This window comes from Zingiber officinale, chromosome 8A (assembly GCF_018446385.1).
Source record: "Zingiber officinale cultivar Zhangliang chromosome 8A, Zo_v1.1, whole genome shotgun sequence".
NCBI classification, from domain to species: Eukaryota; Viridiplantae; Streptophyta; class Magnoliopsida; order Zingiberales; family Zingiberaceae; genus Zingiber; species Zingiber officinale.
Genome location: NC_056000.1, coordinates 34,570,762 through 34,598,299, shown reverse-complemented (window position 1 = coordinate 34,598,299; position 27,538 = coordinate 34,570,762). Strand labels below are relative to the sequence as shown.

At 39.0% G+C, this 27,538-nt stretch overlaps 2 protein-coding genes and 1 long non-coding RNA gene across 7 annotated transcripts; 1 reads left to right on the top strand and 2 right to left on the bottom strand.

Moving 5' to 3' along the window:
• Positions 1–6,932: 6,932 nt before the first annotated feature.
• Positions 6,933–22,450, bottom strand: LOC122008412 (nuclear pore complex protein NUP133-like). 4 transcript variants are annotated; one of them, XM_042564132.1, is made up of 9 exons: positions 22,158–22,282; positions 21,416–21,535; positions 20,610–20,731; positions 18,770–20,509; positions 16,491–17,203; positions 13,731–13,889; positions 13,109–13,439; positions 8,250–8,317; positions 6,933–7,963 (listed from the first exon to the last, which is right to left on the bottom strand). In XM_042564132.1, the coding sequence occupies exons 4-9, from the start codon at positions 20,457–20,459 to the stop codon at positions 7,421–7,423; spliced, it is 3,504 nt and encodes a 1,167-aa protein (XP_042420066.1). In that variant the 5' UTR covers positions 20,460–20,509; positions 20,610–20,731; positions 21,416–21,535; positions 22,158–22,282; the 3' UTR covers positions 6,933–7,420. The 4 variants fall into 4 exon arrangements, with proteins under 4 accessions (XP_042420066.1, XP_042420065.1, XP_042420067.1 ...); XM_042564131.1 differs by lacking the exon at positions 21,416–21,535 and having other exon boundaries at positions 22,158–22,450; XM_042564133.1 differs by lacking the exon at positions 21,416–21,535 and having other exon boundaries at positions 20,610–20,770; positions 22,158–22,287.
• Positions 22,451–23,005: 555 nt separating this feature from the next.
• LOC122008410 (transmembrane protein 256 homolog) lies at positions 23,006–25,334 on the bottom strand. Of its 2 annotated transcripts, XM_042564130.1 has the most exons (5): positions 25,187–25,331; positions 25,008–25,078; positions 24,819–24,899; positions 24,684–24,727; positions 23,006–23,475 (listed from the first exon to the last, which is right to left on the bottom strand). In XM_042564130.1, exons 1-5 carry the CDS (start codon positions 25,224–25,226, stop codon positions 23,376–23,378), a joined length of 336 nt encoding a protein of 111 aa, XP_042420064.1. In that variant the 5' UTR covers positions 25,227–25,331; the 3' UTR covers positions 23,006–23,375. The 2 variants fall into 2 exon arrangements, with proteins under 2 accessions (XP_042420064.1, XP_042420063.1); XM_042564129.1 differs by having other exon boundaries at positions 24,819–25,078; positions 25,187–25,334.
• An 85-nt stretch (positions 25,335–25,419) lies between these two features.
• Positions 25,420–25,986, top strand: LOC122008411. The gene is made up of 2 exons (XR_006119282.1): positions 25,420–25,613; positions 25,696–25,986. It is a non-coding gene; the product is annotated as an uncharacterized LOC122008411 (long non-coding RNA).
• The last annotated feature ends 1,552 nt before the right edge of the window (positions 25,987–27,538 follow it).

The following is a 27,538-nucleotide window of genomic DNA, read 5'->3' as shown; positions in this document are numbered from 1 at the left end:
CGCGACAAAGAGGTGAAGCGCGCTGGTAGCCGGAAGAGGCAGGCGATCGCTGACCTGGACAAAATGAAAGTGGAGGTCCGTGCGCTAGGTCAACAATCCAAGGATCTGGAGGCCCAGCTGAACGCCGAACAGGAGGCCCGTTCGGCCGAACGCACAAAGGCTGAAGCAAACTTGAAGGCCCTCCAAGATTCTTTAACTGGCTCCCGGGCGGTCCTCAAAAAATATAAGGAGGAAGAACCGAGTCGCCTGGCTGCAGCGCGCCAAGAATACCTTCAGTCAGAGAGGTTCGGCGTAAAGTTTGGGGGCCACATCTCTTCTACTTTCGCCGAGGCGGTTAAGGTCACCGTGGCGTATCTGAAGAAGAGCGGCCACCTTCCTGAAGGCATGCATATTCCCGCCTCCGACCTGACGGCCCTGCTTGATGATATCCCCGATGCTTTCTTTAATTTCGAGGACCCGGAGTGATGTGCGTCATTTAAGCACTCTTTGTATTTCATCCGCTGGGCGGATGTTAAATTTTTGTAATTGCCGCTCGGCGCAACGGCCTTTGTTAAAATTGTTTACCCTTCATTGCCTTTGTATTCTTGGTGCTCGTTCGTAGAGTCAGTTAAGCTCTATTCGTTTAAATCGCTTAGAGGATTCACACTGCTTGTATTCAGCAAATGCCAAGTGTTGGCAAACTGAAAACCGGTCGGTGAGGCTCTCGATGTCTAACGACAGTTTGTCGGTCTCGAGACTACACTCCCGACGGCACGGGGTCTTCCCATCGAGCGTTTGGCTCGGTCCACATCCTCCCGGCCGAACAGCTCGGGGGTCTTCGGCATCGAGCCCGTGGCTCGGACATAATCCTCCCGGCCGATCGGCTCGGGGGTCTTCGGCATCGAGCCCGTGGCTCGGACATAATCCTCCCGGCCGATCGGCTCGAGGGTCTTCGGCATCGAGCCCGTGGCTCGGACATAATCCTCCGGCGAGCGGCTCGGGGCGCCGGTGATAACGCGACCTCGAGCGGGAGAATATATGATATCTTGGTCCATGCGGAGGTCCGGCCGGGAGGTTATAGTCGCCGGTCATGCGTCCGACTCTTGGTGATCGCCGTGGTTTATAGTCGCCGATCATTGCGTCCGACTCTTGGTCGATCGCCCGTGATTTATAGTCGCCGTTCATTGCGTCCGACTCTTGGTGGTCGCGGTGTTTATAATCGCCGATCATTGCGTCCGACTCTTGGTCGGTCGCCCGTGAGGTTTATAGTCGCCGGTCCTTCCGTGACTTGGTCGATCGCCCGGCGGTTTATAGTCGCCGGTCATTGCGTCCGACTCTTGGTGATCGCCCGTGGTTTATAGTCGCCGGTCCGACTGCGTCCCGACTCTTGGTCGGTCGCCCGGCGGTTTATAGTCGCCGGTCCGACTGCGTCCCGACTCTTGGTCGGTCGCCCGGCGGTTTATAGTCGCCGGTCCGACTGCGTCCCGACTCTTGGTCGGTCGCCCGGCGGTTTATAGTCGCCGGTCCGACTCTCGATTTTTAACGACGGTGCTCGTCGGTCTTCAAGTGATACCATATACCCGGCCGCTCGGCCGGGCTGCATACTATTATGGCAGGATGGGAAACTAAAACCCTGCGCTGTTCAGGGTGATAGAGGGAGGTTATTGCCTAGGAGCGAATGCCTGAGCCGCTCGGCAAGGTACATTATAGCCGAGACTACCTCGGGGAGGATTATATGCAAGCCCAGCGCTCGATGTGAAGGCCCGAGCCGTTCGGCCGGGTATATGGTATCACTTGAAGACCGACGGTGCTTTTTGTTCCGCTCGGCCACCAGACGCAGATGTCGCTTGTTGTTCCGCTCGCTCGGCGGATGCTTTTTGTTTTTGCTCCACGAGTTTGGCGGCCCTTATCTCGACCAGAGCGTCGAGTTCCTCCCTTGAAAGCGTCACCGTGTGCTGTCGTCCAGCCTCGTCCATTGTTTCCGATCGGAAGCAGGAGCGTTCCCACAGACGGCGCCAATTTGATCCTGTCCGAATCAGGAGTCAAGGGACGCTGGGCACGTGGCGTTTCCTGCGGAATCCTCGAATGCTCCGGTGAACCTGCAACAAAACCGGGCCGGGAGGGGTGTCCCGGCGACGGCCCTCCGACGCTCAAGTCAGGCGAGGAATAACAAAAAGGTGGTTCCCAAATCAAGATTTTTCATACCTCCGGTGAAGAAATGGAGGCCTTATATAGACCTTTGGAGGAGACCCGAATGCCCCGGTCAAATCAACAACATGCCTTTGACCATGCTCAAGTATGGGTCTGTCAGAAGGGCCATGCCCAAATATGGATCTATCAGGAAGATGTTCATGAGACCATACTGCTACTGTACCGACCATTTCACGATGTGACGGCGAGATCCTCCATCGTGCGATTTTGTGTACGGCCTAATCATCAGACATGCTCCTGCTAACATCCTAGATCCAGGGCCGAGCGGATGAGCCGCTCGGCTACCTTTTACCCTCGCCCATATTTCTGCCGAGCGAACTCCCGCTCGGCCCTTATGCTTCTGCCGAGCGGACTACCGCTCGGCCCTTCGATCTCCCAGCCTTGACGTCGGAAACCCAAGCCCTTGGATGGGTTAACTCTAGCTCCGCTCGGACCTACCCCAGCTGCTCGGCTCGCTTAGTTAGCCTACCCTGGGTCTACTGCCGGATCACCCGGATTCATCACTAAATTTGGGATAAATCCAAGGATTCGTCCCAAAATCTGGGACGAATCCAGGATTCATCCCAAAATCTAGGATGAATCCAGGATTCATCCCAAAATCTGGGACGAATCCAAGATTCGTCCTAGAAGTAAAGAAAATAAATAAATAAAAAAGAAAAATCAATCGGAAGCCCTAAATATGGACTTAAAGATTTCGCAATTTCATGAAACAAGTTTTTATGGATTTGTATTTTTTTTTCCTGATCATAAAAATATCATCCACAATTTTAACCTAATATATTGAGTGTGGTGCTTTTTTAACTTGAATATGATCTAATTCATGTTAAAAAAATTACCACACTCAATATATTAGGTTAAAGTTATGGATGAAGATATATTTATGATCAGGAGAAAATTAAAAACCCATAGAAACTTATTTTATAAAATTCCAACATATTTAGGTTGATATTTAGTAAAACATATATAGTTTACTATTAATTAAGTATGTTAATGTTCAACGCATGTTTGGATATCTATTTGAAACTTAAAATATGGAGCTAGAGATATCAGTAACACACTTAAACTTAATGCATCAAACCAAAACTCAAGAACAATTATTATTAGCCTTGGGAAAAAGGCATCTACAACTTATGGCTATTTATTTAAAAAAGACAAAACCACTAGCACTTAATCTCATAGATCCAACTGAATCCTCTGCTACTTCTAAACCATATGAAGTACGCTTACCTGAAAGTATCATAAAAATAATGAATTATGGTCAAGGACATCCACCTAGAACTAGAATAGTACCATACAACAATAATAGCCCCTTAGTTAGAACTATAGGAAAAAGAAGAGCACCTGAAATAACATTTTTTTTGGAAAAGATGCAGTGTTACTTAATATAACTGAATGTGATCCTCAGTTATATGACACATACTTAGAACAATGGATAGTCTCTGTTAAAAGAGATTATCAAGCAAAACATGAAATGGACATAGAAACAAGAGAAGGTATGATCTGAGTAGAAGAAAACTACTTAGGAGATGTTGCTAGAGCAGCTTGGGAAGATTTAAAGAATCATTTCCCAGAAGAAGTAACTCGTATTGCCTCATAAGGCAATAACATTCTGAATTTTTGTTATGCCATACATAGACTTTTAACTAGCCGGGATGCTATTATTGGACTTGATATTAGGCAAAAAGAAGCAATGAGAGACTTAGAACAACTCCAGTTATTTAATTAGAACTACATTAAACCCTTTTGTAATGACTTTTTAGCTCTCGCAACAGTCTCTGGCAATTATTGTAGCCTAGCTCTAGGGGAAAGACTATTTAGTAAACTACCAGGAGAATTAGGTAAAGAAATCTATAAATCCAGGACAGACTTATAAGTTCTAGCCTTATATGACAACATAGGTGTACGGATACAACATATAATAACTACACTGAAGACGAAATGCACTTATATTCAAATTCAAAAACAACTTAAGAACCAATAATATGGGTTATGTAGTCAAATATATACGCCTCAACAATATGGTGGTCAACAAACGCAAACAAGATACAAAAATCGCCAAAAACAGAGGAATAGATTGCTAGCTCCCATACCAAAATTTACTCCTAAAAAAAACTTATTATATCCGCAAAAGTAAAGAAATAAAACCCTACTTAAATAAAGAAAAACATGTGCGGCGCTTCAAACCTAAGAAAACTTACTCGAACACAATCACTTGCTTTGCCTATCATAAACCTAGACATCTATCTTCTGCTTGTCCTAACAGAAAAAACTTGTTTAGCCGAGAAGCTGAAGTCGTAGGTAATATAAATTTAGATTTAATCGAGGTCCAATCCGATATTTCCAGTACTTCTACCTACTCAATACTCTCTATACTGGACTAACAAAATATACCCAACACCTCCCAAAAAGACTATTCTTTAATTAACTCCTTTCTAGATCCTACATCTTACTCTAGTACTGATGAGGAGGATCCATTCTCTGATCCACTATTCGAGTAAACTTTAAATGATTTTCAACATTTTACCCTTATGTATCATCATTTTATCCCTCAAAATCTAACTGATTTATGGTCAGACCAAAGAACCTGTTCTCATGACTGGATACTAAAAGAAAGCTATGATAATATACCTTGTTTTACTTGTGGATATTATCCTTCTATTCTCCAAAGAGGTACTTGTAAACTCTACAAGAAACAATGCTGTAATTTATGCCTCGATGCTCTTTTTCAAATCAACATCCCACAAACACATACAGTGAGAAGAAGTACTAGAAATACTTTATTAGAATCACGGGTTTCTATTTTAGAAACTAGATTAAATTTATTAGAAATAGAACTTGCTCTTCTTAAAGACGGACCATATCCACCCTCTACATAGCCAAGCCCTTCTTCCTATTTGCAAGACCCCTATCAGGATAAGGGAAAAATCCTCTTGTTCTAGATGAACCAATCAATTCTGAGTTTGTGTTTATTCAAACCCCTAGCATCTATAATATAGGCCTCCCTATTGATATTCGAGTACAATGTACCCTCAATATCTAGGGTTATGAACTTACTTTACATGTGTTTTTAGATAGTGGCGCTACTACGCCCACTATTGATGAAGGATTACTTACGTCATTCATTCCCTCCACTTTAATTAAAACCACCAATACGCCTTTGTTAAGCACCTAGTTTGACGATCAACAACTTAGCTGTCATAACTTTGTTAAAAACGTTCATATTCATTTTTATACCAATTGTGGCATTTTTAGCTCTCCACTTACTTTACGTCAACTTTGGACCAGACTCATGCCTCATAAATCCATTCCTCTTATTCTTGGCCTCAATTTTCTTATTAGACATGATCGTGCCCTTTTACTCATTAAGGACTATGCTCTTTTTCTTTCTACCCCTATTATTTCACCTATTTTATTTGCATATCCTTCTGAGGTCTATGCTGGTAAGCATGGTGGTAGCCCTCCTGCTAAATGTGGAAACCCTACTTCCTCTGCTTCTTCCTCTTGCCTCTGTCCTAAACCTCGCCCCAAGAAACTAACTGTTAACCTCTCCTACAGGAAAACTAGTAAGACTTGGAGAAAGCCCAACTCTTTCTTTCTCCTTTGACCTGAGTGAATTTAGCTATACTGACCTTTATCCTGTAGCTTATAAAGATGTCTTTACTACATATTATCAAAATTGTCTTAAACCCTCATACTTAAACACCTTACTTACTACTCAAGATACTTTAGATGTAGTTATCTCTAGAATTGAAAAACTAGAGGTTATAGGAGAAAATCCAACCAAATACTGGGGAAAGATAAAACATATTGTAAACTAAATATCATCAACCTAAACTTAACCATTATAGCACAAGATTTAAAATACATTAATTGGGAAATGGAAGAATGTAAAATGCATATTACCCAACTTTTGGCACTTAAGGCACACTCTGACTCTAGACACCGAAGTCCTTCTTTTATCGTAAATAAAAGTGCAAACAAAAATGAGGTCAATGTAGGATGATATTCAATTATAAACGCCTTAATGACAATTGTCATGAAGACGGATATAAAATTCCGGATAAGGATCAAATACTTAACAAAATTCAGAAATCAAAATAGTACTCTAAGTTTGATATGAAATCTGAGTTTTGGCAAGTCAGAATGCACCCTGAATCAACCCCCTAGACAACTTTTTCCTACCCAGGATATTTTGAATAGTTAGTCATGCCTTTTGAACTTAAAATAGTACCTCAGATTTTTTTAGAAAAAAATGGATGATATTCTTAGACCTGTGACTTCCTTTATTTGTATATATATTGATGGCATTTTAATTTTCTCCGGTACCAAAGAAGATTTTCTTTTATATATAAAAAAGGGAAGTGCTTGTTGAATTGAGTCATGGTGGAGTTTGAATATTTGGGAGAGAAGGATGGTGGCGAGGGAGGTGGCAAGGAAGGAAGAGAGTGGCGGTGTGTCTGAGCTAGTTATCGAATGTGACACAACTGGAGATCTCTGCACAAGACTTCCATTGGAACCCTCCTCTCAGAAGTTTTAGTTAACAAGATATATGTTAATAGATGCACTGATATTACAAGTAAATGTTCCTAGGACCCCAAATATTATGTACATGTGGTACTCCTCGTTCATCTGATCATGTGTTTATCTGATAGGCAAACCAGATGATAAGTCCGTGTACCTTCAGGTTAATCGAGCAAAACTTGGACACCTATATTATCAAAAAAAAAAATGTTTCGAACACGAAGCACAACTTTCATATTCAAATTTTATCGTACAAAAACTAAGCAAAGTCAGGATGAAGCACAATGCTGCAATGCAATCTGGAGAGTCTAATGGAAAATTGTAAGAGCCCACAGTTATCACACAAATATAGCCAGAATTGCATGAGGAAATCTGATGCAAAAGAGTAAGCAAAAGAAGTGCACTGACAACCAACCATTACATGCACTGATATGCTCATTCTCATAGTACACGAGAAACATTCGGGTAATTGGCGAATTGCGAGCTAGAGGAACATTAGATCTCTCGGGAATTAACAGTGCCAGTAGGGGCATAAGATCCAGATGAAGTATTTCTCAGCGAACAAGAAATGACACTTTACGAAGAAAATGTTGGTCTCGTCAGTCCAACTGCAAAGATAGTGTGCATGGGACTCCATGAAAGGCATCAGGTTCCATCTAAATTACGTGATGACTCTGACTCATGGATGACAATGATAATGTGTTGGGTTTCATCTAGATTCCATAACGATATCCTCTTCTACTATCACATTGTCTTCAATCACAGCAAGCAGGACAGCATTCAGCATCAATTTGCCTGCATCAGGAAAGTCTTTGTGCTGTTTGAGAATGTCTTCCACTGACAAAGAAGAGTCCCCAAAATTTGGCGATTCTGAATCCACTTTCTGCAAAGGCAGTACTTCGTCAAAACTACCACCATAAATCAGTGATTCAGGTCCATAACATCTCTGTGAAGCTTTGTATAGCACTGTTTCTCTCAGTGACTCCATGGTAACTTCATCACTACAACCGACAGTTGATGCCAGAATAAGAGTCCAGTTTTCTTGGTCCACGGCAGCCCGCCAACATTTCTCCAAAAGGCTTTTGTTGGAGTTTCGAAATGATGAACTTGTCCAAGCAAAAACGTCAAACGCTTTTAAACATAGTTCTTTACTCCCTTCTTTTAAACAAATTTCGATCAGTTCTCCAGGAAGAAGAGGCCTATCGATGTCATTTACATCTACACCATCTGATAAATAGCTAATGATTTCTTCCTGCAAAAAATACAAATATAAAGGTAAAAACCCATAAAACAAGAACAGATACCCAACATTAAATCAGTTCCAAATGCGCTTGGATCATAAACTCAGAAACAATGCGCCTAAGACAAACTGAGCCTCAAGTTTGAAATGAATTGAAAGATAGAATTGAGTAATATAACGAAACCAGGGCTCTCAAAAAAAAAAACGCTCAGATAATTAGAAGGTTCAAAAGTCAGAAGCAATATTGAGAACTACAATTGTGAGAATTGTTTTTGATAGACAGCAAAGAGTAATGCACCTGCAATTTTAAAATTTGCAAATCAGCTTCTATCCGTCTGGCCTTCATCTCAAAATACATGTCCTTCCCTATCAACACAGAAGACACTGCTCAAATTACAAGAATAAAATATTTCTTTAAAATTTTATGAAAAATATGAACTACCTAAAACTGTAAGAGAAAAAACATAAAAGCTACTTATGAGAGCAAATATAGAAGAGGTAGTCTGTAAAATACCGAAAAATGACGAATAATAATAAGGGAATTTTCTGGTATTTTTAGAAATTTTTCGAAGCTCATATGAACGAGTTTACGGGGATAAAAATGGGGCCGGGGAAAGCCTGTTTAGGTTACCCTGATTTAACGAGGAAAAGTTTATTTCCTTTTTCTTTTAATTTTCTTTTTCCTTGTTTTTCTCCCACGTGCTTCCCTCTTTCTCCCCCTGCCGAACCCGACGCCGTGCCCTAACCTCCTCGCGGCCTTCTTCTCCTCTCACACGACGGTTCCTTCTTCCCTTTGTGCTACAGCCGACGCCGGTTCACAGCCCAAGCGCCGGCGACGCTCGAGCACTCTTCTGCGATTTGCCCTCTCGCACCGCTGCCTCCTTCTCCACACCAGCGACGCCGATTCCACAGCCCTAGCGCCGCCGCCGCCGCTTCTCTTCTCCTCTGCGCGTCGACACCAACTCAGCGTGCCCTAATTCCTGGTCTCTTTCTTCCCGCTCGGAGCAATGTCGCGCCAACCGATTCATCTTCGTTGCCGGCGCAAATCCATCGCCACCTACTATGGGAAGCCACCCTCGGTTGATGTGGGTCGACGCTAGAGCATTGGTGTTGCCCTAGCCTCGATTTCTGACGCCGACCTTCTTCATCGCGACGACGCCAACACACAGAGCCCCTTCGCCATGCACTAGTTTTGCTGGGTTGGCTGTGGTCGGCCTATCAAACAGGTATTTCCCTTATTCTTATCTTCTACCATGATAATGATCTACAAATGTTGATTTCTTCCATGTCGATTTCAACAGCAGCTTGCATTGTCTTGGATCGGAGAGGAAAATCTGTTGGGGGACAAAGATTTAGCTTCCTTGATCCATCATCGGCAACAAATCTATGGCAGCAGTACGATCTGGCTAGCACTTTCCGGCCGTCACTCCTCTTGGCAGTGGGTTAATAGGGGCTATCTGGTGTTAGGGTAAGATTGCGGTTAAAGTTGTACTGGATTAAGGCTAGGACGTGAAGGTAGGGAGGAAGAAATTGTAAACCTTTGTGGCTGGCTTGCACCACCATCCACCAATTGCGAATTTGGGTAAGCTATGCTCTTGATCTCTAAGGTTTCAAAACCCTAATTGCCTACTAGTTGGATGTATAATCAACTCATGGATATGTTTGGTATCAACAGGATTAAACTGTTGTGGAGATGAGGAATCTGATCATTATTCATACACTTAGGTGAGCATGTTCAGTGATTTTCTTTAGATTCCTGTTGAGGATGGTCTGTTCTGTACAGATTCTGTATATGTTATTAGATTACATCTGAGTTGATCCAATTGGAAATCTTCATTGGAACGAGGATTCGGATTTGGGACGAGCACATCGACATAGAGGTTGATTAGCTCGATCTACATTGGAGGCGGGTACCTCTTGACTTATCTTTTATGATATTGTCAATTGGATATGCATAGTATTTTATAGCTACAAGCAATGATCATGTTTGTCTTTGGTATGTCACGGTTTGATACCCATAGCATGTTCTGTTTTGTCGCTTGTTATGCATCCAGGTTTATACCTCGTGATTATTGCCATGAGTACCTTAATTCCTAGAGTAAGTGGCATACCATGCTTTACTGAGTTTAAGACTAGATTCTGGATTTTTATTATTTGGCATGTGTACCTATATTTTTATATCATATCTGATCTGTGTACCTAGACCCTTTTGCTTTGATCCATGCATATTGTTGGTACATATTTTATGGAGGTAGATATGTTCAGGACCTAGGTTGTTATACCATAGAGGACCTGTATACCCTAGATCTGTGGATTTGACTTACTGGTACTAAGGTACACATTTTTATATATATATGGATTTGGTTCAGGATATTGTCATGCTTAGTGTCATGCACCATTTGCATGATTGCAAGCTGCATGATAGGCTGCTCCATTATTGTAGAGCATATCGCCAGTTTCATCACTGTTCGGTGCTCCGTTAGTCCGCTCATGGGTAGCGTGACGTAGCGTGGTAACACGTCAGTTTTGCTCTGTTCGGTGCTCTGTTGGTCCGCTCATGGGTAGTGTGACGCAGCGTGGTAGCACGTCAGGGATCCCTCCCTGTCATGGTGTACCGGGAGATGAGAGCATTACGCTCCCCCATTTAGCACGTCAGGGATCCCTCCCTGTCATGATGTACCGGGAGATGAGAGCATTACGCTCCCCCATTTATGATTTGGGGTAGGAGTATGTGTGTACTCCGACAGCATCCCGCCCACTCGGTCACTCATCAGGAGTAGTGACGTCAGAGTGCACGGTTGTCACAGCCCTACCCACTCAGTCTCACCATTGTGTGTGAGATGGCTGACTGGCGTCAGGGGTGACCATGTCATTGGCATCATACGCATTGATGCATTTATTCCTTGTACTTGCTGCATTTATTTGCTGCATTTGGTTGGATGCATATGTTTGACATGCATACAGGATATATGACACTCTCGGTTTGACGACCCTTTTGTCTGGATAGGAGTTCCTAGTGAGTACAGCTTCCTCAGTTACATTTCAGTTTTGCATTTTTCCTATATATATGATTAGGAAGTTGTATTCCATGTTTATTGCTGTTAGATATATCTTACTAGGCATGTCTATTGGTATTCGCTGAGTTGTTGAACTCACCCCCGTTGACATTATATTTTTCAGGTACCAGCTTGGGAGTATCCTAGCTGCCGGTTCCCACGTCACATCAGAAGACTATAGTTTCCGTTAAGTTTTATTTGTTTTATGTATCAGTGTGTTTAGCTTTGCACTCCGATTTTGCTTCTGGAGCGTTGATGTTGTTATGTGGTATTTTGTATTGGTCGTTGGTTGTGTAAGTCTAGCCGGCTAGCAGTTTTGTGTTTTGGTTTGTATTTGATTTCTGTCATTTTTCGTTGTGTTTTGGTTTTAGTACAACCGAGTGGGTTGTTTACATATAACTGCGTGGTTGTGTGTATATTCCATCCGTCTGTGGCTGATGTATATTATGTATGTAGAAATGCTTCAGATTGTCACCCGTACAGGGGAGGTGCTGCCGAAATTTCTTCGGACAGAGACTCCCCCGGGGCGTGACATAGTCAACTCCTTTTCCTTTACAATATTAGGGTATAGGTATACTAAACAATTTGAAGATTTAGGTTAAAGAGTCCACTCCTCTTTAACCTTGCGTGAAGCGAAAAAGATTTTTTGTCACAAACAATCGTAAGTCACAGTCCAAATGGAGAATATGAAGAGAGAAATCAGTCACAAATTTGCTCATACAAACTTTTTTGATCAATATATCAACCTGATAGCACCAAATATTGGGGTTGATAAAGTCTAGGCTAGAAACTTGACTTCTGCCCTGTTGGCCAGGTGTTTGCTCCTAACGACCCGACCCAACTTGAGTCGATTTGGAAAAAATCAAATTCGGATTGGGGGTTTTCGGATTCGGGTCTAGTTCAGATTGAAGGGATTTTGGATTGGAGATTTTTGGGTCAGGTTCGGGTTGATCCGAATTTAAGTTTTAGTGGATTTTGTCGGGGTTAAGTCAAATTTTATTTTGAAAATTAAGATGTTTTTATGTATATCAATATCAATGTTAGTATAATAATAATGAAGTATTGAGATAAAAATGAAGAATTATAAGGAAAATAGCAAAAAAAATCATTTTTAATCGGGTTATTCTGGTCGGGTTCGGATTTAAGGGTTTTGGATTATATTCAGGTTTGGGTCGGGTTGAGATTTTTTATAAAAAAAAAATTTCCAACCCGACCCATCCGAATTGACACCCCTATTTGCTCCCTTATAAAGGTTTAAAGGGTTCAAACCTTTCCAATAGCATCTCACTTAAAATAAAAGTCTAGATTTTTTCAGAATATTTTACAAAGGCATAGAAATTAGAAATATGGGGAAAATGCAAATCGGATATTAACTCCGACTTCCAAGCATATGATGAAATTTGCAATATTTGTTCCTTATTGGTAAGCATAAATTCTAACTTCAACTGTCAAGTGTTCTACTACTTTAGTGTGAATTTCCATGAAGATTTTGTTGCCAATACCATAGATCAATTTCAGAGTTTAGACCAAGGTATCAAAGAAAGCAGCTAGAGTCAAAAAAAAAAAAAAAAAAAAGACCTAGAAAACATTATTAAATTTCATGTATACAACTGAAAATCCTGCCAACCTATGTCCATTGGTCCCATAAAACACAACCTACAGATGCAATCAAAACAGTATTAATGACATCAAAACCTTTTCCACAGATTTGGCAAGCTGAAAGCCAATTGAATGGCTAGACTTGGCAAGTTTCACCACACAGCAAAGGATGATATAGCTAGTGTTACTAGTCTCTAAAAACCAATGACACGTCAATAAATGTCAAGTATACAGATGAATTTTCTTTTAGATGAATCACCGTATCAAAATGAAATCTGAGTCAATTTTGAATGCTGATTATCATAATTTGATTTAGTGCATATGGATCATCAAATGCTTTGCTTGGGTAACACTACATCATGATAGATTAATTGGACTAATAGCAATTTATGAACAAGTGGCAAGAAATTTACTCTTCGATTTTGAGTTTGTGAGGAATATAATTTAAGGACTAATATAGGCTTCTTTCTGTTAAATAAGATTGAAGAGTGAGGGACTAAACCTGCAGCTGCAGCAATTTTGGAAAGATTAAGTAGACGTCTTCTGTCAACAAGTGACAGGAACCTCTTTGTTTCAGTTGGTGATTCTTCAGCTGTTGGGTGCAAACTATCATCTGGGGATAGAGCAACGGCATGAAGAGTTTCTGAAGCTGCTGAAAATTGGTTCAGAAATATCTCATGCAGCCACAGTAGATCCTTATGTTCCTTCAAAAAAATAGTTAACTCATCTTGGAATTCTTCTCCGAGTCTCAAAAGCTTAGAGAACTGTTGGCTTGTCATCAGCTGCTTAAAGACAAAATAGCTGAACCCTCCTTTTGGCCCAACACTCTCATGCTGCATAATTTACATAAAGAATAAGAAAGCATAAATCACCTAAAAGAATACACACAAACTGTAGCCAATGAACCCCCAAATGAATAGGGCAGTGAAAATAAATGCATTCTGATTCAAGATTATCTTCCCACCAAATTCCATTACCTAATAAAACACATTCTAAATATTTCAAGCATAGCAGATGTAAGAGAATGCAAAAGAACGATTCCTACAAGCACAAGCATATTGAAAGATTCATAGACATGCATAAGGTATTCATGGCAATAGAAAAGTCTGTTTCTGGGTCCATACCATAAGGCTCCGGAGAAGTCTGGTATCACTAAGGTCATAACATAGTTGCCACAATGTTTGGTAGGCTTCATGTCTCTTTGCAATCAAGAGTAGAGGTTCAGTGACTTCTCTAAATATGGCTTCCTTTCTGTCAAGATCATCAACGCCTATGTGTGTCTCCTGAAGAAAAACATATAAACAATTAGTAACATCCACAACTAGAAGGGATTTATTATAGGTAATGTTAATTTGTAAACATAAGACTCGAATAGGAGAAAATTTTAACAAATTAATAGCATTTATAACTTGGAAATCTACGACAGGTAAGATTAATTTGTGATCAAATTTGCAAGACATTGATGAAGAGTGAAGAGTATTAGTAAGTATGAGAGTTCACAAAGTTGCAAGACTAGTAAACTTTATGTTAGAATGTATTATTATGAACCCAAGTCTCCAAGACATCAGCCTACCAAGAAATCTCCATCACAGTCCCTTATACCTCACTCTGGAGATAGTGTGCCATGAGAAATCTCAAGTCATCATGCCATCTCACTAAGGCATGTAAGTATCATGTGAATATGTGCATAATATGTGATTCAAACTAATTTTCAGTCATAGCTCTCAGCTTGCGAGTGATATTTAGTTCTCATTCCCAGTCCTCTACTACCAAGACATTTTCATGTCAACAAAAAGAGTTTTGAACCTCTGATTTACTACATATAATATTCTGATTTTACATCATGTCAAACTTTCCATTATAATGACCATGGTGGCAACATGGAGAATATGCACCACCCTTTTAGTTATTTAAAAAAATACAAAGAATATGTCTACTCACTTTCAGTAAATAATGCATCATCTTATTTATTTCTTTCAATAACTTCTGTCTTAAAACTTATGGTTGCTATTTTCTGGTTGTGAAAAATATCTGTAGCATTGACATGGAGGAATTACTATGATATATGACTACAACAACAACAACCAAGCTTTATCCCACTAAGTGGGGTCGGCTATATGGATCCTTTTACACCATTGAGCTCTCTATCTCCTTCTATATCATCATCTATATTTAAATAAATTTTATTTTGTTTTATTGTTGCTAACCAAGTCTTTTTTGGTCTTCCGCTTCCTCGTTTGATAAATGTGTTTGTTATAGTTTCACATCCCCTAACTGGAGCATTTATTGGCCATCGAAGTATATGACCATACTTAAATGTGTCTCTCGGAGTTTTCTCTCAATAAATGCAACGCCGACTTTCTCTCTATTGCTCTCATTTCTTATTATCTATTCTCGTATGTCCACACATCCACTTTAACATCCTATCTCTACAACTCTCATCTTCTACTCATGTATTCGAGTCATAACCTAACATTCAGCTCCATATAACATAGCAAGTCTAATTACAGTTTTATAAAATTCTCTTTTAAATTTTAGAAATACTTTATGGTCACATAAAACACCCGAAGCTCTCCATTTCAACCATCCTGCTTGTATTCTATGTAAGACATCTCTCAATCCCTTCATCGTTTTACAAAAATGATCCTAAATATTTAAAACTCTCAGTTCCAGACAACTCGTCATCTCCTATCTTAACAATTGTCTCATTACGTCAAATATTGCTAAACTTAAATTTCATATATTCTGTCTTTATTCTACTAAGCATAATATCTTTTTCTTCTAGTGTTTCCGCCAAGATTCTAGTTTAGTATTAACTTTTTCACATGTTTCATCTACCAAAACAATATCATCTACAAACAACATGCACCATGGTACTATGTGTAATGAATTCGTCCATAACTAGTGTAAAAAAATAAGAACTTAGAGCCGATCCTTGATGTAACTCTTGCATATTTAGCACTACAGTGTTGGAGATGTAGTAGTCCTTACCGAGACATTACAATCGAACCCTGTAACACGTTCCTTCCGGGAAATAACCTAGCATTAGCACAATAGTTTAATGGATTCATTCGTTGAACATTTGTCATAGTTTCAATGATGCTGACAACCTAATGCAATCCTCCTTTATTCGGGCTTGGGACTGGCCATGCCTGGTTTGTGCGGAGTTATGATATGACTATGACTACAAGAGCTTATAATGCTGGCTCGTATTTCTGACTCCATCTGATAATCAGTTTGTTAAGAAGATTAAAACCTCAAAAACAATATACATTGAGTCTTTGTAGTATCTAAAGAACTAGTAATATCATATTCATTGGAGAGACAAAACTTAGTCAAAACCAAACCCTAATAGAATAGGGGTGTCCACAGCCTTTACTCAAAAAGTGACTGGGACAAAATCAATTACAGATATTCATTGATCGGGTAGGAGGATAGCCTCTTTTTGTTAGCAGAGCGGTCTGATATTAGCTGGCAGTATAATAGGAATACTCTCTCCAAGAATTTCTCTAGTTATCCATTAAGTATGCTTATTGCAAGATCAGGGTATGCAGAAGTAGAAATCCAAGTTAAGAAGCCCTCCTTTTCCAGGATGTGCTACTTCAGAAATATTATAAATAAATAGTAAGCAAGCAAACTCACAAGCAAGAAGATATTTTCTATGATCTTCACTTGATTTTCTTTGTATGGGTTTGATTGTGCCGTTCTTGCTTGTGCTTGGAACTCCTAGATGGGTTTACAATTACATGGGCGGGGAATTTTTTTTAAAAAAAAAGGATAAAGAAGTTTTAAGCGCCTTATGAAATAATAGAAACTATGAAAAATTACATTCACATGCTAGGAAATGAATTACGAAAGTGCATACAAACACCACCAGAACTTACCAGACACTTCAATTGGGTTAATCTTTTAGCTAGCTCATAGAGACAAGCAAGAAGCTCATCTCTCCTGCTACAGTACTCAACTATTAGAGATTGGTGTTCTTCTCCAAGTTCAATTTTAGCCGTAATTGCACTGATATAAGACTCCAACAATACATCAGTGAGTCTTTCTAACTGGGACCACATTTCTGACACCACAGGCATATCAATAGCTTCCACCTCTTTTAGGAGCTGCATAATAGAATATGCTATTTTCCAGAGGCCTGACCGAACTACATGCTGGCAGTTCCAGGGTGTTAATCCTTCAAGAGAAGGATACCAGTTTTTGTGCTCGTCTCTGTAGTGCATAGCAGCATGAATCAAAGTTGTGCAGGCATTCGATACTTCACAAGCACGTTGCACCTGTATACTGAATGGTTGATCTCTACCCACTATGTACTCAACATGTTGAGATAAGCAATAAAATAGCTCTTCTATATCAGATATTTTAGTGTAAAATACTTCCATATTATCACGATCCATAAGAAGAACAGTATTCCTTCGTGCTTTCTCACCAACTAACTGAATCAGAGTCCAAAGAGAACCAGATGCTTCTACATGGGATGGTGAATCATACAAGTGTTTTCGACTCTGACTAAGAATATTTTGTAATTCCCTTAATTGAATCATACTAAAAAGCTTTTCACCGTGTTCCATAATAATTAGCGTTGAAGATCCTACGAGGAAGAAAAGGATGACTTTAGTGAAGGATGAATTTAGTGACAGCAATGTGCAGAAAAGAGGGAAACAAAGCATGAAGCTGCCTCAAACATGAATGTGATAACAGTTCCACTGCTATTCCCATAGCAAGGTTAAATAAGATATAATGATTCACAAAGCATTAGCAATGCATAAACAATCTTACTTCCATTAATGTTTAACTTTTTTCCTTATGAAGAACTTATCGTATGGTGAGAATAAGAACAATGAAAGTCAAACTGCACAACCAGAACTCTAACTCACTAAAAATAGCCCAGAGAAACCAATGGTGTAAATATGATAGAGTTGAATAATCAAGTCCATTTCTATGCACAATTGCTTTTGCAAAAAAAAAAAAAAAACTAGGCTGACTGAGAAATCAGACTCATTAATTTGTGAAGATTTATAATTGTAACTAACTCTAAAGATAAGCTTTCTAATCAACTTTCCGGCTTTACATCAAGACATGTTTACATATGCTAGTTGACTAAAGCTTTTATTGCAACTTTCATAAGGTGTGTTTTTCTCCCTTCATGTTTTAATTGCTAAGCCTTCAGATAATTTAGCTTCTCCAAAATATTCGTTCTCCTTCAAACACTGGAGATTCTCTCAGATTAATTTGCGAACAATTAGGTTATTGTGTAATATAGCTAGCATCAGATACTTGGATCAGAACTCTTCTTACTGGGATTTAATTGGACTAATAACAGAAAGTGGAAGTATCAGAATAATTTGCTTGAAATTGTTCCAATTGAATTTCATTCCTGAACTTCAATATTAAAAGGTATCTAAATGATAAGAATTATGCAACCAAAGACATTGGACAGCTTGACAAGGTCAAAGAAAAGTGGCTTTCCTTGTGCACATGTAAAAGATTAAACAGTTAAGGATGTTATCTTTCAAAAAGGGCATTCAAATTTGGTATCACTCAAACGGCCTCAACAAGATCCCATTATAAGTTCAAATATGTAGAATATGGAACTACTAAGCATTAAATTAATATAAGAAAATACAGTTAAATTTAGAACTGAATCTGCGACATATGATTATTAATCATTAAAGAGGGACATCAAATCATATGGAAATTTCTAAGAAGCATCTGCTAGGAAATAGTTGTAATGCTACACATTAAATAATACTTCTTATAGCACATCTGATAATTATTTTCCATGTTCAAAAGAACTTTACATGTCAAATTTCAAGGATTAGTGTCGGTTTACTAAAAGCAATATGCACAGTCCCAGAAAGGACCAAAAAATCATACATATCTAATGAATTATTGAAGGTTGAATTTTCTTCACAGATTGAAAAGAAGCTATTGTGTTACATAAGTTAGTGAGTACGAATCCACAGAAAGGAACAAATGAATACAACTACATGGCTTCATACCATACACATGTAATATCTAAAAATAGTTTGCAAGGTCTAAGCATGTGGCATTCAACAAAGAGCATGTTAGAACTTACAGGCAGATGCTGAATGGCTAAATATGACAGATATAGTCAAAACTCAGAGAACATTCATTAATAAGGCATTAGACTTACTCTGCTTACTAGATAGTTCTTGATGACACTTGGTCAAAGTGAGAAAATGGAGATACTTCTGATGCTTCTGCTGCTTATCCAAAAGAAGTGATGACACAACAGATGAAGCCACAAATTCAGCTCCTCGGGTTGTTGTCCAGTGTTTAGCTAATGTATCAATAATAGATTTGCTTATGCGAGTAAAAACATTTGTTTCATCTTCTTTTAAAAATGCTCCTTTTTCTCTGAGATTGTCAAGTATGTCTTCAACTTCACCAGATGAAAGAAATTCATGAAAAAGACGACCTAGTAGTGCTTCAGCTTCTTCATCCTGAGCAGTTTTTGCAACTAAAGCCGCTTGTTGTCTATCACTGGGACCCCACCGTTCATAACTATGCTTTTTAGCGACGGTGTTGCCTCTGGTTCCCTGGCTTCTTTTTTCTTCATCTACAACCCTTTCATTAGAACTCCCCTTCCGAGATAAACTTCGTTCCGGAGGATCAACGGCGCCAAGTAGAATAGCCTTTTCAGGTATTGCCCAAACTCCTGCCTTTTCAGTTAAGACAATCCATGCCCCTTCATCATTGTCCTCTCCTGATGGAAAAACAGAAGCGTCAAGAACTTTCCCACCATCATAGGGTAAATCGAACTGGAACAGCCGAGTGGATCCTCTCCAATAACTGGTAACAGTTGCAGTTCCATCTCCAGCTAATATTACCACAGAACCAGATGGTTTGCCACCAACACGTATCCTTGTAGAAAATAGATATGCCTCGTCCTCAACTCGTGCTTTAGGAATTACCACTTGGAGAGCTTTCTTCTCTAGAATTCTCTCATTTGTAAACGAGCTGTTCTTTATAGAGAAACCCAGGCTATATTGCATTAATAGAAGAGAATACTGTATATAATTTGAGCTGCTTACTCGATCTTTACAAGAAGTAGCAACAAGAATTGTAAATTCTTTCCCACGGTCATCTAATTGCATATCCAGAAGCCAAATCTGCTTTTGTCCTGCTAGATCCTTTTTAATACCCAACTGACTATCATTACCAACAATTTCATGACTCCATATCTTTTGAACATTTATGCTAGGTGCAAGAACAATATTCCAATATTGAATCTCATGGTCTGTCAACACAAAGAACCGTAGACCTGATTCACCTGAGAAAGCATGTTGTGGATCCCAGACTAAAGACCTGGCATTTACAGGAGAGCTATTAAAATTACTGTTTAAAATATTTAATGAAATCATTTCCTGGTGGATTCCAGATAGTGAAAATTTGAACAGCCATAAGCCTCCTGTTGCTTGACAAGCTAGAGCAAGACATTCTTGAGAATTACCAGGTATTGCAGTAGCAATGATGGAGTTAAATCTTTCTAGTCCCATTGATCTATCACTCTCTTCTAATGGTTGAGTAGCTAAGCTAACCATTGGAGAATGCGAACTTTCAGAGTAGATGTCAGACCAGTATGCCAAGGCTCCAGTTTGTCTGTTATAAAGGATGATACCAGCAGAATTACACTGCTCAAATAATTTTCTGGATGAAATGTCCCAATTGACAACACAAACCAACCAACTTCTACCAGGTTTATCCATGACATTGAAGTTCATATCTGCGACTGTAGATGGGATCTTAAGCACAATACAATTTTTGGGAACAGCAGCATCAGACAAATAGCTCCATATAAAGAGTTGGGTGCCGCATATCATCCAGGAAAGAGATGTTCCTTTATCAATACCACCAGCAAGACAGCTGTTATCTGCAATGAAGAAAACAAGTTTAATTTGTAAGGAGATCTCACAACTTGTAGCAAATGGATGATATATCAAAAATAAAACCAGAATTGAAAACTAAGTTACCGAAACCCTTTTGCAGAACATGGGCTTGTGCATTACGTACAACCTGAGGAAATTCTCCCACATAAACTGGTTCAATTTGTTTGGATGTATCTGTCCTATTTGCTTCTTTTACACTTTGAAATCTAGGTGATGAAGAAGGAGATATTAGCTGCTATACTTTGCTGAAAAAGGACAGTTAGCAGGACCAACGTCTCGGCAGTGAATCCAAAGTATGCATATGAATTCTGACTAACAAAATAAAAAGTGACACGAGGTAGATGCAAAGCACATGCAAAAGTAAAATTTGCAAAATAATAATCAAGTCAAACTCATATAATACCTTTACAAAAATTAAAATACATGTCCAAAAATAAATATAAATTCATTTCACTTCTTTAACAAAATGAGTAGTTAAGAGTATCATAGAAGTGAGCAGAAAACAAAACACGCCAACAAAATTTCCAAACAACACTACCTTAAAGAATGGATGGATATGTCACTTTAAGGCTTCCTAACAGGAAATAAATTTTGACTATTTATGCCTATCAGACTCTGACCAATTGCCTCTTACATCAGTTTTTTCACATCTCTAATCAATTGTTCCACTTAGGCATTGAGATATGTTCATTTGAATACTGGTGCTACCTGACAAGGTTTTCCAAGATGAAATTCAAATTGAGGAAATAATGTTCATCAGAACTTTTATGCTGGGAAATTAGGCTCATGACATTTGACAATGTTTCATAAATAGGAACTTTTTTGTATTAGAATAAATATTTAAATAAAGCAAGACTATGACCACTTCAAAGAGAACACATAATAAGAACCTTGCAGTGAGTCGATGTCCAACCAATCAGTAATTGTCACTTGAAAAAAGGTTCTTGAAATCAAATCTCAAGATTTCAGTACTCGTAATCCTGGAGGATCTTATGTGATTGTCAACCAACCTGGATGTGCAAAAAATGTGTGAATTAAGATAATATCATTTGACCACTTAGGTTAGATCCTCCAGCTAATAAATAAAGCCAAACTAATTTTTTATGTTTAAGATACAAAAATATCATCACGCGCACTTTCTTTTGTGAAAATTTTCCCAGGTTGAGTGTCAAACTATGATCCAATAGAACACATTACTGACATCTTTTCTCTTTCTGAAACACAATCTCCTGGAGTCAATGACTCTCTTGAGGTAGCATCTCAGTGAACTGATTTCTAAGCTTACTCAACACCCCACACTCAATCACCTCCAAATAACAACACTTTTATGTCCTCCCCCTGTACTTTCCCACATTTCTCCAATTGAACAAAAAGAAAAACCAATTGCCACAAAACAACCTCAATCTGAATGTATAGGAAGAAAAGGAGATAATACAACTAACTGGTGAGATAAATAAGTACTTAGTTTCATATCCTTTCCTATCCAAAAAATCATGCGTGGGTGACAATTATCATCATCCGCCCGTCAAGAAGCCCTCATTTCAAACAAGATAAATGACCACGCCGAGGAAGATCTACAGTACCTCGAGATCCGGGATGAGACGTAGAAGATGACTCGGAGCGAGGGAATACCTGGCGAGTACGGAGAGGCGAGAGGACCAGGGTGCGGGCGTGCCAGTTAACGGTCGGCCGGGGACGGAGGGGGCGATGAGGGAATGGCGGGCATCTTCGATCGGGGTAGACGGGGAGTCCTGCTGGTTCCTTCCCTTCTGAGAGGTGACGCCGGCGAGATGCGGCTTCCTCGCCGCGGGGGAGAACATCGCCGGGCAGCGAGGGTTCAGTGATGAACGCAAAGGTTTTTTGCCTCCGGAGATGTCGAAACGGGAAGCTATAAAGTGGGTAGTAGACGAACCGGACCGGTTTTGGGAGGCAGGACAGGAGTGGAGCAAATTTAAGAGTAAAATAGCGAGAGCAAAAATATTCATCTTGACCATCCAAATCCTTGATTTTAGTTTTCTACCCAACTCAAGTATTTAAAAAAATTAAAATAGTCATAAATATTCACGAATTTAGGTAAAAATTAAACGACACCCCTAATTATTCAAATCTAAAAAAAGGTCCATTATTAAAAAAAGTTAAAAAGCTAGTGCAGCGTATTATTTTAATATTTAAAAAAATCGATTTTATTTAAAAAAAATTATACGTAGAAGTTTTTTTATATCAAAAAACTATTTTTAATTCAATTTTATAGTGATTTTTACTTAATCTATTTAACTTTTAGAAATTTTAACTCGTAACTTGTACAACAAGGCACAATGAGAAATATATTGAAGAACTCGTTGGACGATTCTGATAATTAGAGACGCCTTTTTAATTTTTGCCTTACAAATTTTAAGGTAGATACCTATTTATAATCTAACATAAATATTTAAATAATTTAAAAATAAAAAACATTTATATTCTTATCTATAACACGTCGATAGTATCTGTAATTTCTGTAAAACAATCTCAGAGTTTAATTATGAGATTAAATTATTACAATAGCAAATATTCAAACACTAGCCACTTAGGTTTGCAAAAACAAACTCACAATTCAGTTAATGGCAGAAAGAACGATGCAGTTCAGTTGCTATAGCAGTTTTAGTCATCCGCCAACCCGATACAAGTTCACATTGTTTTGTCGAGCAAGTCTATAACAACACATCGAGCATTTAAGAATTTTGGAGCAGCAAAAAGTGTTCATGCGAGCATCCAAGATAGCACGATGGTGAGAAGATTGGACTGGGTAGAATAAGAGTCCCGGTTAGCTCAAGCAGAATACAACACCTCAGCTGTTTGAAGCATTATGAATCAGAAGATTAAACTGGCCCAAGCTCCGATGAATGCAAAGCCACCAAACGGTGCGAGAAAAGAGTATTGTCTATCTTCGAGATATGCTGTAGCGTAGCACCTAAACAAACAACAAGCGCATGAAGCATGAATCAAATAGAAAGAAGCATCATTTCAATGGCAAGAACTCATGTCAACGAAGTAAAGGTTCAGAGGGTTGAGTTTAACGGAGAATACATGGTAATTCACTTGTGCAGAAGATTAATGAGGTAAGCATCTTTCCCATATGGATATAAACTGCTAATCTAATGATTTGTTTGCTAATTAGCATTTATGTTGATCAATTTGCAAATAGAAATTCTCGATCCACAAACAAGGAACTAAAGTTGACAATGAAGCAAAGCATGTCTAAATTACAATTTAAGAACATCCATTAGCCCATCTCAAGTTGCCATTTGATGTTTGTTTTGTTTTTTTTCGAACTCCCAAGTTTGCATCTCCAATAGTTAATACTCTTCTATAAAATTAACACACACAACTGTAATATCTCAAGCTTCATTTAAACGGCTTCCTTTACCATCCTTGATTGCTTTGTTTGCTAAATGATATCAATGGACCAAAATTATAAAAACAAGGATAAACTAAAATATGAAAAGAAATATGATCATAATATTGAGCTTTAGAACATCCATTATTCCATCTCAAGTTGCCATTTGATGTTTGTTTTTGTTTTTTCCCCATAGCATAGGAAGAACTCCACACAAAAACTATTTGTCGCTACCCAACCTAATGGGCCAATTGATACATCAACTATTGCCCAAAATGCATAAGCTCAAGTTAATTGAAGCAAATTCATTTAGGACTAGTAAACCCTTTTTAATTAGTCCACAATTTCTGATATGGATTTACATTAGGGTAACACCAGATGATACATGTCATAGCAAGGTGAAAATCGGATAGGCAAAATGAAATTCTTAACATAGACATAGTTTTCTAGGTCAAGAAAACAATTTTGTAATCAGTTATATAATTCAGGATACCTTTGAACGCCCAATTTTCCATCTCCTATGAAATTAACACATACAACTAGAACATCTCAAGCTTCATTTAAACTGCTTCCTTTACCATCCTAAATTGCTTTGTTTGCTCAGCAGAAACCATATCGATGGATTAAATTTCCAAAAAACAAAATATAAACTATGGTTTTGAAAAGAAATATGATCATAATATTGAGCTTTAAACTCAATCCATTCAATGAATATAATACAACGGAACCACATTTACAAGGGGATGAACCTAAAACGGATTGAGTCAAGGAAAAGAACTCACGATCCAGAGAACGCCAGGATACCAGCAGTCAGAAGCCCTCCGAACTGCATAATGCAAAAGGAAGAAAAGGGAAAATTGTGCCGCTGGAACCGGAATGTTAAATAAGTTGATCATCCAAATCAATAGAGGACTCACGATGTTGGGGTGTTTGGCGACCGGAGCTCCGACCAAGGCGGCGGTGTGGACCAAGTGGTAGAGAGATGCAGTGCGCCAAACCTTTGAAAAAAACAATAACACAAACGAAACATGGAGACGTAGTTGGGGAAAATCTAACCCTAGCAATTTTTGAACAAATTGGCCAAATAGGGACGTGCGAAGAAGAACCTCTTTGAAAGTTTCGTCTTTTGGCCGGAAGCCATGCGATCCGTAAGTCCCGAGGCCGAGAGCAGCGACCCCTGATCCGGTTGGGGAAAAAAAGGTACCAGAGAAATCACGGATCAGATTAGGAGAAACGAAGAGAACGCATCGAGGGCAGGCGACGACGGTGATGAGGAGATACGTACCGGAAATTGCAGCGACCTTGTGCCAAATCATGGGATTCATCTCGTCGGCGGCGGCGGCGGCGGCGGCAACGGCGAGCGGATCCCAGAGAGAAGTAAATAAATGAATAAATCGAAACACAGTGAGGTTCTCCTTATAATTTTAATAAATATTGAGCCCTTACTGTAAAATATAGGGATCCTATTGAAATTTCTAAACTCAGCTGGTCTTTCTATAAATGAGACTTCGCCCTAAACTACCCAGATTTCTGCCGAGTCTTCTCGTCTCCCGACTGCTTGCCGACGCCGCCGGGATTTTCCAGTTCCTTCCCCTCTTTGGATCTCGCTGCTGGCGTCGTCGGGGTTTGCTCATTCCTTGGCGTCTTCCCATCGCCGCTCCTCCTCGCCACCGCCCAGCGATAAGGCCTGATCTCGCCGGATTTCACCAAAGGTATGCCTTTTGTTATTATGTTCCGATTTCAATCAGAGTTTAGTTTCTGGTTTAAGGTCGTTGTGCTCCGATTGGGTTGAAGTCACTGTGCATCAACCATGCATGCTGCCATCCGTTCCTCTATCCCTAGATTCGTGGACGGGTGGCTCTGTCTTCCATTTCTGCCCTAGTCTCCGGCAATTCCTAATTCATCTGTCATAATGCTTGGCTGCAATGAAGCAAATTCGACAGGGAACTGGAATTAAATTGTTGGTTCTGCAAACGAAGCTGAATTTTAGGGTGTTCAAACTTGTTTAATAAGGTAACTGAACCAAGTTTAAAATGAATTAAGCCTTTGAAATACTTGTTCAAACTTAACTTGGTTTATTTTTTATGAGCTTGAGCTTGTTTGAATCCTGACTTGAACTTGGTTCATTTAGATGTTATCAAGATCTCAATTCAAACTTAGCTTCAATTCAAACTTGGCTTGAGTTTGGAGTTTGGTTTGTTTAGATGTTATAAAGCTCTCAATTCAAGCTTGTTTGATTGTTTGAAATTTTTAGTTATTTGATTGATTATTAAGTTTGATAATTTAAATTTATTTATTTATTTTATTTTATTTTATTATTTATTTAGCATATTGATAAGAGTTTTATTAATGAATATGATTCGTAAATATTATTCACAAACGTTGTTCATAAACATTTTTCACTAACGTTAACGAGCTGAACACATATGTGTTCAAACTTGTTTGTTTAGTTATATAGATCTCAACTATTTGTTGACTTTTGAAAACCAATCTCAAATGGTTATATTTGTCTAGTAATTCGTTGTTTCATTCTCTGTGGCTCCAAATTGGTAATTTTATTACATAAAGAGTTGTCATTCATGATGCCACTTGTTAACCGTGTTATAATATATGTCCATCGATTTAATACTGATATCTCATGCATACAATTTCTAGTTTATCATGTCATATTTGTCAGTAGCATGGTGGGAATCTGTCAAGCTTCAGATTTTTGCTTGACATTGTGATGTGTTACCTATTTGATGATATATCCAGTTTTCAAAGAGACCGGTAGATGACTTGGAATCACGAACGTAACATACTGGACATATTTTGATGAGCACAGTGTAGCCATTAGATCCATTCTAAAACCTTAGCGAAGATGAAGCCAAGGAGATAATGCTTTGGCGTAACACTGTTTGTGTGCTTGCCATCCCTGTAAAACCCCTTACATTGTTTATCATAGCAGTGAGGGCCAGCACCAATTCTGAACGTTCAACCACAACTTGTATTGTACCGATGACTTCCTCTTTGTTACATACCTTTACTGCAGTGTCTTTTACTTACCTGTGTAAGACCGAATTCTGCCCCTGGATTTCTTTTCCTGAAGACCGACTAAAAAACCACCACTTTGTCGTCATGTACAACTTGTGCTCCATCTATTCTATGAATAGCTTCAAAGATTTTCTCAATATCATTAGAAAGAGTTTTCTATGGTATATAGTTTGAAAAACACTAGGGTTATTACTTTTGGTCTCATCAATTTTATTCTGTTCGATATTTTCACTTCTTATGTGATTGTCAACCAACCTGGATGTGCAAAAAATGTGTGAATTAAGATAATATCATTTGACCACTTAGGTTAGATCCTCCAGCTAATAAATAAAGCCAAACTAATTTTTTATGTTTAAGATACAAAAATATCATCACGCACACTTTCTTTTGTGAAAATTTTCCCAGGTTGAGTGTCAAACTATGATCCAATAGAACAAATTACTGACATATTTTCTCTTTCTGAAACACAATCTCCTGGAGCCAATGACTCTCTTGAGGTAGCATCTCAGTGAACTGATTTCTAAGCTTACTCAACACCCCACACTCAATCACCTCCAAATAACAACACTTTTATGTCCTCCCCCTGTACTTTCCCACATTTCTC